Source organism: Tenrec ecaudatus, chromosome 9, assembly GCF_050624435.1.
Source record: "Tenrec ecaudatus isolate mTenEca1 chromosome 9, mTenEca1.hap1, whole genome shotgun sequence".
NCBI lineage: Eukaryota > Metazoa > Chordata > Mammalia > Afrosoricida > Tenrecidae > Tenrec > Tenrec ecaudatus.
In genome coordinates, this window is record NC_134538.1 from 50,810,146 (window position 1) to 50,823,000 (window position 12,855).

General features: G+C 54.6%; 1 protein-coding gene across 1 annotated transcript; it reads left to right on the top strand.

Moving 5' to 3' along the window:
* Positions 1–1,009: 1,009 nt before the first annotated feature.
* On the top strand, positions 1,010–11,801 carry STARD5 (StAR related lipid transfer domain containing 5). The gene is made up of 6 exons (XM_075558065.1): positions 1,010–1,194; positions 1,817–1,866; positions 2,415–2,547; positions 4,368–4,485; positions 5,373–5,466; positions 11,175–11,801. Exons 1-6 carry the CDS (start codon positions 1,096–1,098, stop codon positions 11,320–11,322), a joined length of 642 nt encoding a protein of 213 aa, XP_075414180.1. The 5' UTR covers positions 1,010–1,095; the 3' UTR covers positions 11,323–11,801.
* The last annotated feature ends 1,054 nt before the right edge of the window (positions 11,802–12,855 follow it).

Sequence of the window (12,855 nt, forward strand, 5' to 3'; positions counted from 1 at the left end):
TGTCAGTGCTTCCCGTCCCGATCCTCCTCGGTTTGCAAGCGCCTACTTTAGCAAGTGTGAGGTCTTTTTCCAAGGCCTGCTTTCTCCGGGTAACATGTCCAACTTTTGTGAGATGAGGTCTCACCATCCTCATTTCTAGGGAGCATTTTGACTTGACTTAATCCAAGCATCTGCGTGTCCTTCTGGTAGGCCCTGGTACTTTCAACATTCTCCACCAGCAGCCATTCGCATGCAGTCTTCCCTATTTCCATCCATAGGAGGCCCCTGGAAATACCAGGGCTGTGTGAGGGCCACCTTAGTGCTCAAAGAAAACCCTCGCTTTTCAGTGCTCTGAAGAAGTCTTGTGCAGCCGATGTACCCAATGCAACTCGTCTTTTGAGCTCTTGACAGCTGCTTCCATGAGCTTTGATTGTGGATCCATCGAGTGGATTCTGACTCACAGCAGCCCTATAGACGGTGCCCCAGGTTCTACAGGGAGCCCTGGTGGCGGGGTGGTTCCAAGTTGGGCTGCCACCCAAGAGGTCAGCAGTTTGAAACCACCAGCCACTCAGCAGGAATAAGACGAGGCTTCAACTCCTACCACCATCATCTCTTCCCCCACCACCTGGGCAGCATCCCTTCTGACCACGCAGCAGCCTCCCTATAAGATTCTTTCTGTTGCAAATGTCCCCGTCTTCAGGCCTAGATGAGCCTCTTTGCACGCAGGACAGAAATCCACGTTCCTTAGGCAAGCTTATGACATGGCCCCTGATCTGGCCTGGCCCACTCGTCTCTCCACCACTGGCCCTCTCAGTCTCCAGGTTCCAGTCTCAGCCGGAACCAGACACACAAGCCACTGAGCCCGCAGGGCCTCGCTGGGTGCGCCCAGGACCAGCCCAGGCTGTGACGGAGCCCGCGGAGGCCGGCGACCTCGGGCTCTGCCAATCCCGGAGCGGGGCGGGATCCGTCGGAGGGTCTGGACCAATCCGGAGGCGGGGGCGGGACTGGATGGGCGGGGCTCCGGGCTCCGCGCAGGGTCCCGGCTCTCTGGCCTCCAGGTTCCAAGTGCCGCGGGCGCCACTCGCGACTACTAAGCCGCGCGCAGCTCCAGAAACAATGGACCCGGCTCTGGCCGCACAGATAAGCGAGGCGGTGGCCGAGAAGTTACTGCAGTACCGGCGAGACACGTCGGGCTGGAAAATTTGCCGGGAAGGCGTGAGTGAGGAGCTGGGCGGGAAGGGGTCGCGGTGGCCTTTGCTCCCCGTGGGTCCCGGAACCCCCCCCCCCCCCCAGGCACCTGCAGGCTCCTGGTCTCCCCGCTTCCCACCGCATTACTCCTGGAGCTGGATTGAGGCGGGGGATCCACTTGGGGTTGCTTGCTCAATTGGTATTGGGCCCTAGGGTGGCCCCAGGAGGTAAGTATATGCCCCTTTGGTTGAATGACTCGCCCAAGGTCACTTGACTGAGACGCAGTCGGGAGGTTTTACAGCCTCCTTGAAACGCCAGGCTTTGGAGTTGCTTAAAGAGTAATTTTGCTTACTGGACACTGCCTGGTTTTTAACTCACAGCCGTAGGGTGCTCAGGACACAGAATGCGTGGCAGCTATGGAGATGGTATGAGGTCCCTATGGCTGTAGGTGTCAGGCCCGCCATCCCTGGCCCCCTCAAAGTCCTGTCGCGCCAGGGCTCTGCAGCGGGAGGCAGCGAGTGCAGGGCTAGCCCCCCCCCCCCCCCCCGTTGGGCGACCAAGGGCGACCGCTCCTCTTCTGTCAAAAGGGTGGAGCCCGCTGATGACCGAGAGCAGCTCTAAACCCCTGCGATTCTGTGCCTTTTGACAGAACGGAGTTTCCGTTTCCTGGCGGCCATCAGTGGAGTTTCCAGGGAACCTGTAAGTGCATGCCTTGTTGGAAATGTGTCTGAGCCGCCGCACCCTTCCTGCTTCTCCACACCTGTCAGCTTCCTGAGAGGTCCCAATCAGTCCAGCACCTGGGGCCAACTCACCAGTTATTCCCCAGCAAAGCCATTGCCCTGTGCTGTTGAAGGAATCCCTTTCAGCAAACCACACTCTTGTGAAGTTCACAAGCCCACTGTTTCGGAATGCAGTCTGGGAGATGCTAGAAGATGCGGACTTGGCCTGACCTACTCTTTGGTGGTCCTTATGAAACCAGCCCCGTTGCCCAGAGTCAACCAGGCCCTCCCATGTGTGTCAGAGAACTACGCTCCACAGAGTTTTCTGTGACTGACTTCTCTGGGGAAGTAGATCGCCAGACCTTTCTTCCCAGCTGCCTTTGGGCGAACTCAAACCTCTAAGCTTTTGTTTAGCAGCCAGCACGTGAAGCGGGTGTACCGCTCAGGGACTCCCTAGTCCTTCTACATCATCCCAAAGAAGCAAGCTTAGTGTATGCCACGGGGCTCAGACCCCTGCTTGTGTTCCAGGTACCGAGGTGAAGGCGTTGTGCGTGGGACACTGGCGAAGGTGTGGGACTGCCTCAAGCCGGTCTCTGGGGGACTGCGAGAAAAATGGGATGAGAACGTGCACAGTTTTGAAATCATTGAAAACATCACAGATGTAAGTCTCCTCAACAGGCTGTGAAGTTATCAAAAGCATCCGTGATCTGAGTTTTTACAAGCCTCCTGGGAACAGGGCGGGGAGGGGGTGGTGTCCGTGGCACTTTTTGACAAAGGGGACTACCTACCGGCACAGCCCAGCTGCCCAGCAAGCACCAGTCGCCCTGAGCTTGCAACATCAAGCTCGGGTATGAGCAGGAAGTCGTGTGTTCCCGAGAGCCTGAGAAACCCTAACCAGAGTGGTGAGAACTTGGCAGCGGCCCACAGAGGTGTGCGGCCCTCAGGCTGGCTCTGGGGTTGCAGAGGGCGTGGCTCTGGGCGAGGCCCATCAGCTGGGGCGGGCAGCGTTTCCAGGTGCTGAGTATGGAGTTTGGAGAGCCCTGGCTGAGGCGAGGTAATTCTCTGCCAGCTGTGGAGCCGTGCCAATCGGTAATTTCTGGATGGCAGGTTCCTCCTGTGTAAGATGCATTGTTTAACAGTCATCGCGTTGAAGGTATGTGGTCATGAAAGATAAGATAGTTCATCTGCCACCTCCTCTACGAAAGATCACAATTCAATTAGCAAAGGCAAGTCGCTTGGTTTCTTAGGCTATACCCCGTGCCTTCCCTAGGAATGTGCTTAAGTAAGGGGGGCCACGCCACATTCTGACTCCCGTGAGTGTGTGGGGGTGGGGGTGGTCTTGATTCAGTATTGAGCCAGTATTCCTAAGGATCTCTTGGGCGATCCCGGCACTTTGCAACCCAGGACAATGCATGCTGGGATGCTCCCAGGTGGCTGCGGGATGTGGGTCGCTTTTCCAGTGGGGAAGAGGCAAGTGGGCAGGGAGATCCTACAGGAAAGTGCAGACTGTTTGGCAGGGGTGGGGTGGTCATTTTAAGAAAAGGGACACATGAGGGCTGGTGCATCAGGAAACTTAGTCCCAGACCCCCATTGGAAAGTGGCCATGTTCCCCATGGCTGGTGTGCCGTTCCCCCACAAAACTAACATGCCTAGGTCAGCGGATTCTCTACCCAAAGGTTTCTCTGCTATTTCTCAGTCTCCCAAGTCCTCCTACCCAGTCCCTTCCCACCCCAAAGTTTCCCCTTAAACCTGACCTCTACCTCTTCATCCTCACCTGGAAACAGCTAAAGAGGGGATGGAGGGTAAAGCATAGGGCAGGCTGGGGGTGCCCACAGTTTAGCAAGTTGGAGAGTAGACAGGTGGGGTATACGGAAATGGAGTGAGGTTCTACAGGGGCTGCCTCCTAGGGCCAGGACTGGGGAGAAAGCAGAGTTCAGCACGAAGGGAATGACTGTTAAGGAGACACACATTCTGAGGGTTATGCAAGTGCAGGGCTGCCTTAAAAGGAGTGTGCCTCCTTAAATGCTGGCCTCTGGCCTCTCTTGCCTCACCTGAATCCTGATGCTCTTCAGATTCCATTTCCACTGTGAGCTTTGTGGGTAAGTTCTGAAACCTGTTTCCTCCTCTGTAGCATGAGTAATACCCACTGCTCGCAGTTCTGGGGGACAAAAGAGCGCCTGGACCCCACAAGGCTTGTATGAGATACCCAGTGGCGGTGCTGTGATCCCTCTTGGGACACAGCCCCAGCATGACCCAGCTGGCCGGGAGCAACAAGGTCAGCATTAGAGTGTAGAAACGGGTGTCGACAGTTCCTTGAGATGTGGCTCTGGCAGGGGGAGCAGGGAGCTCGGCCTTTATCTCCTCCATTTATAGCGCCCACGCCATTCCTGCTTCTTATCTGTGGGGTGATAAGATGAGCAGGGAGAAGAGGTCCGGCCCCCAGAGACAGAGAGAGCTGGGCCCCCCCCTTTGCTTTGGCAGACGCTGTTCGTTAGCAGAACTTCCACCCCCTCAGCCGCCATGAAGATCATTTCTCCCAGAGACTTCGTGGACTTGGTGCTCATCAAAAAATACGAGGATGGAGTCATCAGCACCAATGGTGAGCCTCTGGGGAACCCTGGCCCTTTCCCTCTGTGCCCCTCCATTCAGCCCACCTGCTGGGACTCCCTGGTGGACGTACCCCCGGGGATCTTCCCTGTCGCTTGCTATGTGGAGTTTGGGGGCATTCTGTGCTCAGGGGGATCTGAGCTGGAAGAGTCACCTTTCATCGTAAGTCCCAGATGCCACCAGTAGTGCCTTTAAAAATGTCCACCGAGGCCGAATTGGCACCTGCAAATGTGAATTCTCGGAGGAGGGGAGCCCTGCCCCTATGCCTTTTATGGGGCCTCCTCTAGAGAGTTACTTTCTCTGAGCCTCCACGTAGGGGATCCACCTGAGAGGGGGCCCCTGCCCTCCTTTCACTGCAAGCCCCACACTGGGCATTGGTCTTTTCGCCACTCTTCTGGCAGGGCTGGGAGAAGGTGGGTGGGTGGAGGTGAGGAGAGCGCGTGTGCATTTGTGTGCGTGCACGCACATATGACTGAGAATCGGTGAATGCCTAAGTTGTGTGTTGGGTGGGTGTGTATGCGAGGGGCATGTGCTCAGAAGTGAGTGGATCTGTAAAAGCATGTGGTGTATGCGTTTGAGCTTGTGAATGTGTGTGAGTTTGTGTACATGGATGTGTGTGTATAAGTGCATGAATGTGTACATGTATATGTGTATGCGAGGATATGTGTAAGTGAGCGTGCACATGCATGTGAGCAGGACTGTGTGTATGTCTTTAGCTGAGAGGATCACTGGATAGGCAGGATGTAGACAGGACCTCTGGACTGAGTAACAGTACCCCTGGCCCCAGGTGTTTGGATCTGCACACCCTACGCATGCCCAGCCAAGGCAGTTCTGTGTAGCACCCTGGCTGTGTAAAGTTCCACCTGCTCTGTCTTCCAGCTACCAACATTGAGCATCCATCATGTCCTCTGCAGCCAGGCTACGTGAGAGGGTTTAACCACCCTTGCGGTTGCTTCTGTGAACCTCTGCCCGGGTAAGAATACGAGCCTGACCGGCACTACCTCTCCCAGGCCTCACAGTGGCCGTTCCCTTGCAATGGCACACTGGCTCTGATCCACAGCACAGAGCTTCGCTTCTGTAGGGGTTCTGGTGGTACGGCGACTCAGCCCCAGGCTGCTCGTCCCAAGGTCAGTGGCTCAAACTCACTAGTGGCTGCGTGGGAGAACACTGTGGCTTTCTGCACCCGTAAAGATTCACAACTTCAGAAACCCCTGGTCTCTGGAGTGAATCTGCTCCTTGTAGCATATCTCTGAGTGAGAACCAGTGCAAGACGGTACATTTGGTGTGGGGTTTGTAACAACTCATCGGGACAGGTAAAGAACCCACTGCGTTGGGCTCGGTTCTTACTCATAGTGACCCCAAGGGACAGAATCAGAAGCTGTGAATCCTTACAAAGTCAACTGCCCTACCTTTTTCCTATGGAGCTTCTGGTGGATCTGAACCGCTGACCTTACGCATTGCACCCCAGGCCTCCTGCTCCAGGACAGTCCCTGACAAGTGGGGAAGAATCACAGGGAGGCATGGCTCTCACTGGTTTTAACTTGGGGAGTCCTGGCTCCAGCTCCCTAAGGCAGGCAGGGCAAATATCACTGCCCCACAGAGCAGATGAAGAAATCGGGGCTCAGGGAGACTCATGCTCTTTGTCTAGGGTCAAAGGCTGGGAGGCAGGACACCAACTGAGAGAGTAGTTGTCCCCACCCACAATCCAGCCTGAGAGCATCACCCCAGATGAGGAAAGCGACAGTGCCAGGTGCTGATGAGAGATCTCATGGGCACACGGTCATCGGAGGCGTCGCTGAACCTAGAAGCCCTTCTGTCCCCATTTCCTCACAATCCGAGTCCGGGTTTTGCTGGGAGCTTTGTTTGTGTGCGCAGTTCAGGACACGGAAGGATCCTGGAAGCCGCCCAAGTGGACAGTAAAGAGAAATTGGCATCTGAGGGCGGGTAACCTTACAGCTCCCAGTGCGTCCACCAAGAGGGGGAGTCTGTGTTCTCAGCACCTGATCCCAGCAGCCTTGCTGTGGAGATGTTTAACCAAACACCCAGACCCAGCTCTTCTGTGTAACCATACACTCTTGGCTCGCCTGGCCTTTGAAACTCTCTCTGAAAAGATAGTCCTTAAACAGAGCACAGTTTTATCAGCTTGAAAATAGCAGAGTGGGCTCCATCTCTCTCTCTCTCTCTCTCTCTGTCTCTCTCTCTCACTCACACACACACACACACACACACTGATGGCCACTGATCCGATGACTTGTGCTGAGCACACAAGCCTCTTCCACCTGCTGCGCAGAGCCAGGTGTTGTGACCTGCCCTGCGAGGAGGATGCCGGGCCTGGTGGGGGTTGGATTTCAGCAGAAGGGGGGCGAGAGCTCTCTCCTCTCCGAGGCTGGTTCCCCTGGCTGCACAGGGTGACAAGACCCTCACGGTTCATGCTAGGGAGTAAAGGTGAACTGTGGGTCTTACCGGTGGAGTGATGAGGGTCAAGAAAGTTCCAGCAGGCCCAGTGAGTATGCAGGTTCAGACAAGAGCCCTGAACATCCACCTCTGAGCGGCTGGGTGGAAAGCACTGTGTCCCCGGGGAAGCTTTCCACCCCAGGCTGCCACATGCATTTGAGAAAGGGGCTTTAAAAGGGGCCATGGGGCATCTCTGGGCACTGTTCCTAGCAGAGGGCTGAGCCGGTCCAAAGGCCCCGAAGTAGGCACAGTTTAGAAATGGGAGCCATTTAGAAAGCAGTTCTGGGGCTGCTGGAGCTGGAACCGAGTAAGTGAAAGGAGAGGATAAGAGTAGTGTTCAGAGAGGAAGCAGAGGCCAGACCCTGCAGCGTCGTGGGACCACCCTGCAGGCGCAAGCGTTTTGCCATCCATAAAGCGGGACACTGCTGGAGAGTCATGAGCCAGCGGGAGCTGCTCTGACTTCCGTTTCAGCTGAGGAGTCTGGAAAGTGAGCAGACTGTGAGCCAGAGCAGGGAGACTGACCAAGCGGCATCTCGGGAGTCTAGTGAGAGCCAGTGGTGGTGACAGCCCACCCTGATGGAGGGAAGAACTGTTGGATTTGCCCCCCACCCCGAGGTGGAGGCATTCCCTTAGAGGGGGGCACTCCTGGCCACCGGCTCCCGTGAAGACCACAGCCAAGAGTGGGGAGCAGTTCTACTCTGCAGCTCGTGGGGTGCTCCTCTGTGGAAGTGCTCGAGGGTTCTCCGGGCTGTCAGCGTTGCAGAAGCAGAGCTCCAGGCCCTTCATTCCCCAGCACCCACCACTGGGTGGGCTTGATCCCCGAACCTGAAATCAGTGCCTTTCCCACGTCCCCTCGTCCAGGCCTCAGATCAAACAGGCAGTCAGTGTCCTTCTCTGTGAGGGGTCGGGCGACGACAGCCCCTCTCGGAGGCCTTCTTTCTCATCCTGTGAGTGTCCTCATGGCCACCGGCCACTGGGCAGTGTGTTGAGTTTGCCACCTCCCATACAGCCCCATCATGGGCCTTTCCTCCCATCGGGCCCCATGCTGGCCCAGAAGGAAGCAGAGTCTCTTAGTAGCATGTCGCATTTACCTTGTTTGTGTTTCTAAGCCCAAGAGAAGTCTGCGCAGGGACTTCCGCCTGAGAACCCTGATGGACAGGCAGGCGGGCGCTCTATTTTCTGGGCAAGCCCTGCTGACACCTTGGATCAGTCGAGGGCTGGTAGTTCCCCAGAACTTGTCATTTTAACTCACACCTGGCCGGGTAGTTCCAATCAAGCCACTCAGGGACAGCCTTCTGAAAGAATAGTGTTTTGGTAGTACACACCTGTCTGAAGGTGCTAGGGCTACAGTCACAGGTCAAGCAACTCAGTGGCCCTCCCTCAATCCTGCTGTGGGTGAAGCAGTGGGTGCAAGTCCCCACAGGTGTCTTGGAATTGAGCCTGGATGTCCTCTGTGGAGTTCTGAGCAGGCTCGTCTGAGCAGGTGACTAGTAAGGGGGTGGGGGGACGCTAATGGCTACAGTGCAGCAATGTTATCAGTGGCCTTTTCAAAGACTGGGGGCCCTGGGTGGTGCAAGTAGGTGAGTGCCTTTGACAGGTAGAGGAGGGGCTTGGAATTAGAGGCCACCCAGAGGTACTTGAGGAGAAAGTTTTGGCAGTCTCTGTCCTGAAACCCTGCCCTTGAACTTCCCTGGAGTACTGTTATGCTCTGACACACATGAAGTCACCTCGGCCTGGAATCCATTCAGTGGCCCGATGATTTATGGGAGTCCGAAAGACCTTCCGTTCCTATCTAGTGTCTGCAACTCTGGCACACACGGGGTCACCGTGAGACGGAGTCGATTCGATGGCAACTGGTGGCTGCGAGTCCAAAGGCCTTGGATTCTCATCCAATATCTGCAGCAGGGATGGAGAAATCTTGTGGTTTCCATTGCATTTCGAAAGTAGGGCAGGGTTTCAACAGGTGGGTCGAGTAAGAGAGCATTCAAAGCCAAGGGAAGAGTGAAAGCCAAGAGACATGGGTGTGAATCTGGGACAGCTGTTCATTGGAGGAGAGAGTGGGAGGGAGGCTGGCAGCCAGCTAAGGAGGGTCATGAGTGCCGGACTAATGAACTGGTTGGTTGGATAAATGGCAGGTAGCCAGTCTTGCTTTCTGAGCAGGTAGGTGATGCGCAAGGAAAGACCTGCTCTGTGAGGATTCACCTTAGAGCTGTGAGCAGAAAGGACTGGTGCAGGATGAGACTGGGTGGTGCACTTGGAATACCACTATTGAACGTGTGGGTGAGAGAGGAGGACTGAGCTGGCCCAAGTGAGGAGTGAAGCTCCCAGAAAGCTGGAATGGATGGAGGTCGGTGAGCAAGGCAGCTGGTAGATTGGAGACTTGGAAAAGTCCCTGCCTTCCACGCTGAGCGCCCCACAGGGAGACAACAGGCTAGGAGCAGAGGGAAAGGGCCACCACCACATGCCAGCCTGCCTTATTGTTCACTCACTGGCCTCTGGCCCTCTCTGGGCCTCAGCTGCCCTGTCTAAGCTACTGGGCATGAAGGGACTTCCTAAAAGGCCTCAGTTCCAACCCAGTGACCTGCATGGCGTCAAGTAGCATTTGATGGGCAGATGGAATGCCGTGTGGAGCTCTGGATAGGGGTCTTATGCCGTGAGTGGCACCACCAACTGAAATGCCAGATGGAGGAGTCTCTGGGTGGCATCAACAAGGAGGTGCCCAACTACTAGCTGGTAAACTGGTCGTGTGAACTCCCTCCGAGGTGCCTCGGGAGACCGGCGAGGCATCCTGCTACACACAGGTCACTGGGAGTCAGAATCAACTCAGCAGCAAATAGCATATTACAGTGCCAGGTCATCTCCGCCATGCACTCCCCTCTGGTGGCCGGGCCATCGAGATGCGTGTGCCAGTGTAGACTCCTCAATGGCCCTTCCAAGTTGCATCCCATTTCCCTTGTGTGTCCCTCACTGACACGGGTTCTGGCTGATGGGCTTCACTGTCCCCAAGCCCTGACCAGGTTAGTGTAGCGTGTGCAGCCCAGGGTGGTCAGCTGGCCTTAGCAAGCCACACACTGACCTTGACTTCTAGCCCAAGGTCTGTGCCATATACCATGTCCCTTCCTCCCTGTGGACCCTGGCCACCACCAGGCCAAAGCTACCTCACATTTCCAAAGTGATGGTCCATTCTCTCAATCAGTAGTTTAATTGGGGGTTTCAATATCACTCATCAATATCCCTAAGGGTTTCTGCTTATGTTAGTTACACCTGTCTAAGATATATCATGTTCAAAATTAAAACTGGGAAATGTTTCAATTATTTTAAAAGCATGATAAGTCCCTCACATATTCTTGTATGTGACTTAGTTGCATGAAAGGTATCTACATTTCTCAGAAAAATACGGACCCAAAAGCATTTTTAAAATTTTACATGTGGGCAAAATCCAGGGTCATAGATGCTTGTGTCTGCTTTGATATTAGCCTGCTGTGAACTCCCATAGCAGCAGGACTCTGGAAAACATCACCATACCTGTGTGAAGAAATGCAACCGGAATAGGCAAAAGCCATCTTGGTGACAACAAGGAACATCGGTTTTTGGCTTAGCCAGCTCCTTGGGAGAGCCTCAGGAGCTCCCAGGTGGTGGCAGACAGTACTGAGAACCACAGGTCTGTCTGGCAGAGGGCAGCCTCCTTGTCTGTCCCTCCCAACACCTGGCCCTGAGTGTGTGAGTTCTCCAGAAACTTTTACAGAATGAATTGAGAAGAGGGAGCTGCCTGCTCTGGCTGAAAGAGGAGACTGCTCCCTGCTGATGGAGCCCTGGTGGCATAGTGGATTATGCATTGGGCTCCTAACTGCAAGGTCAGCAGTTCAAAATCAGCCTCTCCTCAGAAGAAAGATGAAGCTTTCTACTTTTGTAATGAGTTACAGTCTCAGAAACCCACAGGGACAGTTATACCCTGCTCTGTTGGGTCACTGTGAGTTTCCTTGGCTTGAGAGCCCCCTGCTGCGGGCCTGTGAGGCCAGCCGTGTAGGGTATCCACCAGAGGAAAGGTGGAAAGTCTCTGACCAGAGAATAAGCAGGTACAGAGGGCATCCTGGAGGGCGAGTTAGAGATTAGATGAGCCCATTGTGTATGGCTCTCTGGGACTGGGCTGGGCTCCCCTTGCCCATGCGAACACGTCCCCAGGCCTTTGCTACACACACGGACACAGGTGTGCTTTTGTTTTCACAGGGAGCCCGACAAGACCCACGTGGTCACATTCTTCCACACCGACCTCAGCGGTTACCTCCCGCAGAAAGTAGTGGAATCCTTCTTCCCCCGCAGCATGGCTGGGTTTTACACCAACCTTCAGAAAGCAGTGACAAAATACCAAGACTGACCCTGTCGCTGGTTGACGAAGTACTTATCCTATGGATGGAGGAGCTCCAGGTGGCAGGACGTCCAAGATCCTGGCAGAACCTGAGGGTCTATTTGGCCCTTTGGAGCCTCACCTTCTAAGCAGGGGGTGCTTGAGGTGAGCCGTCTTTGTGCTCTGCCTTCTCTCTGCCTGTTGTCTGAGCGCAGCTCCCTGGACAGGGTGGACCGAGGCCTCTGGCCCCTAGACAGGGACTCCGCCAAGGCTCCACGTGATGCACTCTGATCCAAAGCCTTTGTCTGCCAGCCACCACAGAGTCCTGTTTCCCTCCTTGTCACAAAGAACCATACTGACACCCAGGTGCTGCTGCCTTGGCGCCACCGACAGTTCTCAGACCTGTGCCTAGGGTGTATTTTTCTAACGCCAGGCAACATTTTCCCTCCTCAGAAAGATGTCAACTTGGAAAACTGTGGCTTACAAAATTAAAGAAAAATACTTTTTAACGTTCCTTTTGTTAATATCTTCCATTCAGATTCGTTGTTTTCCCTCTAGGAGTTAGCTCCCGCAAGACCAGGCATTTTGCATTTTTCCTAGGTCAGATCGACAGCTTTGGGGGTCAGATCTCTTTGTAAGTGATTCTGAACTGAGCAAGCTACACACCTCTGCACCTGGGGATCTGAAGAGAAGATGCTTCTTTCCCTTGGGCGTTTCCTTGTCCTCAGCTCTGGACACCAGGGCAGGATTCCTGTGGCTGCCAGATCTGGTCAGACCACATACCAGTGAACAAGAAGGATGGGGGAGCATACCGCCTGCTAGCAGAGTTGGCTGGAATCACCCCCCCCCCCGCCCCCTGCTCTACCCCAGCTTCTGCTGCAAACGGTGTGTGTTAGGGTTCTCTAGAGAAACAAAACCAGGACACTTGTAATTATGTATGTATATATTTATACAGCACAAAGCAATATAACTAATTAGTCTACACAGCAGAACACAGGGCTCAGTTCAACTCACTTCCATGGAACAGTTAATATACTGGAAGTCCTTCAACTCATTTAGGCTGCTGGGTCCAAGGTCAAGGAAGCAGATGCTGAGTCCTCCTTTGGGCAATGCAAGCAGAGTCCACCCACAGGCAGCAAACAGCAGGGCAGGTCACCAACAGCCAGCAAGCAGCTCAGGAGCTTAGCAAAGCAGGCCCGGATGGGATATCGAACCCAAGCAATGCAAGATGACAGGTTCCACTAGCTTCCAGCTCAGGTGATGTACATACCAGCAGCATGGTGAAGCAGGTCTTAAAGGAAACTCAAGCTCTAGTGACACGGTGTATCGGTTGGCTGTCCCACAGTTAGTGTAGCTCACTAGTTGAGGCAGAGACCTAACTAAAGCAGCCACACACTGGTCCGATGACCAGAGAGCAAGAGGGGCAGGCCTTACAGAACCATTATCTCTGCCCTCCGATTAATCCCACATATCCCTAATAGGATGGCACAATAAACCAACCTATCATACTGCATAACCCCAATAGAACCAGACGCAGGATGGGCAGCACCAGGGGCACCTGGT

Excerpts from the sequence above, each read along its gene's own strand:
- STARD5 (XM_075558065.1), top strand. The coding sequence starts at position 1,096 with ATGGACCCGGCTCTGGCCGCACAGATAAGCGAGGCGGTGGCCGAGAAG. Across the intron at positions 1,195-1,816 it reads GGAAAATTTGCCGGGAAGGC|AACGGAGTTTCCGTTTCCTG; the intron begins GTGAGTGAGGAG and ends GCCTTTTGACAG. Across the intron at positions 4,486-5,372 it reads TGGAGTCATCAGCACCAATG|CTACCAACATTGAGCATCCA; the intron begins GTGAGCCTCTGG and ends TCTGTCTTCCAG.